General features: G+C 38.6%; 2 protein-coding genes across 2 annotated transcripts; both read right to left on the reverse strand.

Moving 5' to 3' along the window:
• Window positions 1-915: 915 nt before the first annotated feature.
• Window positions 916-2,511, reverse strand: LOC141648643 (uncharacterized). The gene has a single exon (XM_074457368.1). The coding sequence runs from the start codon at window positions 2,509-2,511 to the stop codon at window positions 916-918; it is 1,596 nt and encodes a 531-aa protein (XP_074313469.1).
• A 303-nt stretch (window positions 2,512-2,814) lies between these two features.
• LOC141648644 (uncharacterized) lies at window positions 2,815-4,517 on the reverse strand. The gene is made up of 2 exons (XM_074457369.1): window positions 4,256-4,517; window positions 2,815-4,094 (listed from the first exon to the last, which is right to left on the reverse strand). The coding sequence occupies exons 1-2, from the start codon at window positions 4,515-4,517 to the stop codon at window positions 2,815-2,817; spliced, it is 1,542 nt and encodes a 513-aa protein (XP_074313470.1).
• Window positions 4,518-5,941: the final 1,424 nt, after the last annotated feature.

Genomic DNA, 5,941 nt, shown 5'->3' on the forward strand with positions numbered 1-5,941 from the left:
CATTATTCTCGGGATAAAGGCTTTTGTGCCGATATTTATACCAGTCATTATTTCTGCCTCAATTACCCACTCCGCTAGGTGAGTGATAATAAGCCTTGTTCCGTTGCATAATCCTTGTGTCTGGTTGATGTTTCTTAGTAGCATAATAGGAGTCCCGATTTTCAAATGTAGCTCATGGTCTGGCATGCCATTGAATTTCAAGCTATTTAAGAACTCAACAGGGTATAAAATATCTTGATCATGTACATCTCCTGATGATTTGCATATTGAATCAGAACTTTTGTATGTCCTTGTTTGGCCTGGAAGAGTATCCATTATATAGTTATTTATATCATCTACCGTTTCATTCCTTGGTGCCAGGATGCACCTATCCCTAAGATAAACGGGATCTGTGTATCGTGTTTGTATCTCTGGATACGCATTAAATACAATTTCCTTTAGCGGCTCATCCTTGGGGTCTATCAGTAGATCCCGTGGCATTTCAATCCATGATGGTTCCTCTTCTGAACCGCTCACTGTTGCTGGTAGTGTTCCATCTCCCAAAGAGAGGATCCAATTGGCAAATTCCTCAATACTTTCTTTGTCATGTTCGTGCGCTTGAGCCAATCTCATGTTCTGGCTAAGAGTGAAGACTTCACATTGTTCCCATAATTTTGATTTGCTAATTGACGCCCTTACGATTTCTTCCCTTCTTCCTTTTGTTACCGCAGGCAGTATTTGTCTAAAATCTCCACCTAGTAGTACCGTCTTCCCTCCAAAAGTAGCTCCTCCAGCGTCTTCGTGTGTAAATTGCAATATGTCACGTAATGTTCGGTCGACAGCCTCAAATGCATGCCTGTCATTTTGCATATGCAAAGTTTATTAGTAATTATTTTTTTTATTAAATTCAATAAAGTTCTTAAATGAATTTATGTTTTAGTTCTCATACCGGTGGGTCATTGGAGCCTCGTCCCATACTATGAGTTTTGTCTTTTTCAATAACTCTGCTAGAGGTGTACCTTGTGCTATGTTGCATGTTGACGTGTCCGTCAATTTCATAGGAATGTCTAACCGCGAGTGTGCGGTTCTTCCCAACGGTAGGAGCAAAGCCGCTATCCCTGATGATGCTACTGCGAGAACTAATTCACCTTGTGAACGTAACTTGGATATTATTGTCTTATAAAGATATGTCTTCCCCGTGCCTCTGTGACCGTAGATGAAAAATAGCCCACCCCTATCGGTAGATGTGGCTGCTATCACCTTCTCGTATATGATTTTCTGTTCTGTGTTTAAGCCTGCATGAAGTCGATTATGTTCATGGAGAACTTCCTCTCTATTTATTCGAAGTTCATCCCTTATCAACGTGTTGTTGATGCTCTGGAGCAGCGTCCTGTCCGGTAAAGGCATGGGCGGAAAATCCTTCAGTGACCTCCTACTTTTTAATAGTAACTTTTCAATTTCGAATAAGGCATAGTTCTTTAATTGGTCATATGACATACAGAGTTCTGGGTACCTAAGTATTGTTCTTTGTCTATGTAAGACATCATCGGATAGGTGTTTCCAGTTACCGTTCCACAACTCTAATGGATCACTAACCTCGCAGAAAAGCAACATAGTTACAAAAAGTTGGCGTAACTGTGCTGCAGTAGCCCACCGCGAGGCCTCCTGTATCGCGTCATGCCACTCCTTATCTCCATCTAATAACCGTCTTGTGTAACATGCTGCCTTGAACGTTGGATAAGTGATGCCATTGTAGTGTCTTATTTCTTCATAGGATGTAGGTCCTCTCACTATGTTTAATAGCATACGCAAAAAAACGTGTTCTCCTGAAGTAGGGTGTGCGTATACTACTCTACCAATGGACTTAACCTTTTTTCTTGGCCTCCACTCCTTTGCGTCAACGTGCCACACAAACTTCTCTGGAAATTCTGTGTATGTCAACTCTTTAGCACCCTCATCCTCATATTCCTCATTTGCTTTAAGCCATTCAGTGAACATCGTTCTCTCTATGTCATCTCTAGAGAGTACCGTTTCTACCTGCTGGTGGTCTCTATAGGTAACCGGCTGTTTACCCGGGAGATGGAAACTTAGTCGTTGAACTGATGGGCAACGATAGTTTATATCAAATTGAAATATCCTCCACACGGCCTCACACACTGAAACGTAACGACAATTCAAGTACTCTTTAATTTCATCTCTGGTTTGTTCAATAAGGAAAGTTCCTCTGTCTGGACCTTTATTTATATATTTAAATAGGTATTTGATTGATCTTGATTTATTGCACCATTCGACGTTTATGTGAGCTTGATATCTGACAATCAACCCAACGTTGTGAGGAACTATATCTCTGTTGTCAAACTGCACTCCGTTCTTTATAATCTTTCTTCCATTGTTACGCCTTTGGTAAATTGGAAAACCCTCTTCATCCAATGTGCTTTGACAATTGTAATTTTTAGGGTAGTGTTTTGTGCATTCTCCTTTATCCGTGCATGGTGCTGTTGGCTTTGCTCTGCCGCAAGGACCGTGAACCATAAATCGCTTTTATCGCAAAGATAAGCTTCAGGATCGTCTTTGCTCGTCGGGTATTTAATTTGAGATGATGTTGTCTATGTCAGCAGCAGTCTTGTATTTGTGGTCTGGGTGAAGGAATAGTAAAATATGGGCGTGTGGAAGACCTCTTTTTTGAAATTCTATTGTGTACACGGCTGCAGTTTGAACAATTATAATTATTAATAGTAAATTAGTAAGTATTATATAAAGTAATTAGATGAAGAAGTCATATATCATCAATTTGTTTTATCCCTTACCTGCATTCACCTTTCCAAAATGTTGTCCTTATATTAGATCCTTCATAAGAGCATCCAGTTTCAGCTTGAAAACTCGCACGATAATGTCAGGTCGGTCTTCCACCTTCTGGCCAGGTATCTCAGATAACATTGACTGGACTTCAGCCCACTTCGTGTTAGCTGTGAACGTAATGAATAGGTCCGGATTTCCATAAACGCGACAGATGGCCATGGCATCCTGATAATTTTGTACCTTATACCTAGTTCCTCCGGTAAAAGATGACGGAAGAATATACCTTTTCCCAAGCTGTGTTGCATCTGTATCACCTCGAGCTATAGCATCCACCAAACCGTCATATAGTTCAACCCTTAGTTGACTCTGATTAAAACGTATGAACCTCAGTCTCTCGGCTTCTATGCACGTGTATGCGTCAACTAAATATTGTAGAAATAAACGTCCTGAACGCAACAGAGCCGAGCTTTCGGTACGACGTTGTTGTACTCTGAATGCGTAGTGTTCACACATGGTGCTGTACTTCCTTTTTTTGTTTGGTCTGGTTGAGCTGTCCCTGGACATGGTTTTTTCTACATATCCATCTTCACCGTACGGAAACAATAATGGGTATTGCATTGACATAAAACTTGGGTGTGTTTCGTTAATCTGTTGAGTCCCGTCCTTTTTGTGGTCCACTATTATATCTCTGTATCCTATCGTATCTTCTATATCACCTACAATGAGAGCTGCAATCTCAGAAGCAGTTGGTGTGTTGAACGCCCTTGTATCTCGGCTTCTGTTACCGATCAGCTTCACTCGAATAGGGATTAATTCATCTTCCTTGAAGCGGTCTCTTGCCATGCGGAATACTTTCACCAGCTCGTTATTTTTATCTAGCATCTCTAGTAACTCTTTAACTAAATCTTCATCTAATCCTGCTGATGTAGAGTCTTGTCCGTTGTTAATGACCGACATCCTGTTCTCAACCTCGTGATCCGTATCGTATATGTATAGCTGTAAAAACTTTGGGGCTTTCCCCACGGCTGGGACCAATGACCCCATCAGATGATAATTTTGCCCGCTTATTCGAAAAGCATAAGGAGCTGAACCATTGTTGAGTGACTTATCGATCTTACCTCCCATTGATGTAAATGCAAAGATGGTGTTGTACATCCTAATCTTATCACGAAATTCCCTGCATCTTCGACCCCCATTGGAGTCTAAAAGCTCATCTAGTAAGGGTGGTGGATCCTTAAGTAATGGGGCTTGTGACCACCCTGACAACATAATGTAAACTTTGGGTTTGTTGTGTGGCATTGTTTCCGCTTCCTTTCCTGGTACCAAAATAACGCACCGCAAGAGTTACAAACACGGTCTGGCTCTCCAAAGTTTAGTATATCTGTTTGCCTTTCTGCAGAGATTTAGTTAGTTGGTTATTATTAATACATAAATTTAGCGAATATAAATTTTAATATAAATTGGTCCGCTGTCTTACCGATAATAGGGGTAGTGGGAGTATGATTTGCTCTGTAAGGATGTTGCCTCTGTCTTATGTTTCGCCGGCGGTTAATAACTGTTCTTTGTTGATCTGTAGCCTGCAATTGTTGTGTAGCTATTGAATGCTGATTTCCTGTGGTATTATCATTTATATCGTTATGTCTTTCATTGATCTCCAGATTCGGTGGTTGTGTATCTCGTCTACATCTTGCAGCTCTCTTAAGGTCAGTGAAGCTCGCTCCTTTCCCTGTAAAATCCATTGTGCTGCTGTCCTTCCAAACGGTGTCTGTTCTTATTTTACAAAACTGTTGGTTTGATTATATATATACACTGTTATTTGTTCAGTAAGTTCCTTATTTTGCAGGACTTTCCTAAGCTCTTTTGTGTTTTTTTTTTCTTCCTTTAGTTTCCTTAAATCAACATCACTTTCCTTAATCGTTTGATTATGCATATGCACTGATGTACGTTCAATAAGTTTCTTAATTCTGCAAAGAATTGCTAAGCTGTTTTTTGTTTGTTTTCTGAAAGTTTCCTTAAATCAACATCACTTTTTTTAATAGTTTACTTGTTAGTTGCCTTAAAATTTATATATTTTTCTACAGGATTGTAGGGATATTCTATCATTGAATGTGTATCCAGTCAACCCATTTATGTTTTGCATTTTTTACCAAACAATTTAAAAGTTTCTACAGAAGACAGTGTCAAAGTGCTATAGATCATTTTTGGGACAACGTGATAAGAAGGTACTGAGCCTCAAAATTTAACTCATGTGAATTTTGGCTTCAGTCGGAGGATTCTTGTTGATTTTTTAAATGATCTTCATCCATCTATCTGTCTTATTTAGTCTTAGCTGATAACTGATTTTAAATATATTCCTGCAGCTTAGCTTTGAGCTTCTGGACTGTCTTTTAGTTCATTATCCAGAATCATTTTCTAACCTGGTATGTCTTTTTTTTTTTTTTTTAGTTTGTCTCAATTTTTTTTATGAGTAACCTGATATGTTCCGTTATTCTTCTCCACACTGGTTTCTCAGCTTCCCGTAGTCCTTTAGAAAGATACAAAGCCGACTTCCCAATGGTTGAATAGCAGTAGTTGCAGCCTTGTAGGTTATAGTTCTATTGTCTCGGTGACCATCAAATTTTTTGCCGTAATCAACGGTAAAAAACGCACCACTAGCTCAAATCGACTTATTATTTATTTGGCATATAATGATAGATTTTACAAAACCATTGTAACGAAAATGGTTTCCAAGAAAAATCTAATATTATCACTCATAGTCATTTTGAATTCAATACTTAAGCAAATGAGCTGTCAATATGCTTTAGGGATCACCTTGTATATGTTGTATGTGAAACCATTGAAGGTGAAAAAGATCCTCAATGTTTGGTGCACGTTTTCCATTCCGTTTGATGGGTTGCACTAAACCAGTTATCTTGAAACACACGTGTATAGGTGGTGTCACTCGATTTATCTTACTTTGTAAGTCACTGACTTTTTGAAACTTGTAACAAAAATTAATTAAATAGAAATCTTTGTCTACTATAGATAACTCCTGTTAACAATTACAATATATTTTTAGCGCACAAAAAAAAAACAATTTAAATATCTTTTGAGAATAAAACATTAATAACTTGTTCTCATTGATTTGTTGTTGGTGCGTTAATACATGTATACTTGATAATCT

The sequence above is a fragment of the Silene latifolia genome, chromosome 3 (assembly GCF_048544455.1).
Source record: "Silene latifolia isolate original U9 population chromosome 3, ASM4854445v1, whole genome shotgun sequence".
In the NCBI taxonomy this organism is placed as follows: Eukaryota; Viridiplantae; Streptophyta; class Magnoliopsida; order Caryophyllales; family Caryophyllaceae; genus Silene; species Silene latifolia.

Bases quoted from the DNA above. Each gene is read 5' to 3' on its own strand.
- LOC141648644 (XM_074457369.1), bottom strand. From the start codon at position 4,517: ATGGATTTTACAGGGAAAGGAGCGAGCTTCACTGACCTTAAGAGAGCT. The intron at 4,095-4,255 runs GTAAGACAGCGG...TTTTGGTACCAG, and splicing joins TCCCACTACCCCTATTATCG to GAAAGGAAGCGGAAACAATG.
- LOC141648643 (XM_074457368.1), bottom strand. From the start codon at position 2,511: ATGGTTCACGGTCCTTGCGGCAGAGCAAAGCCAACAGCACCATGCACG.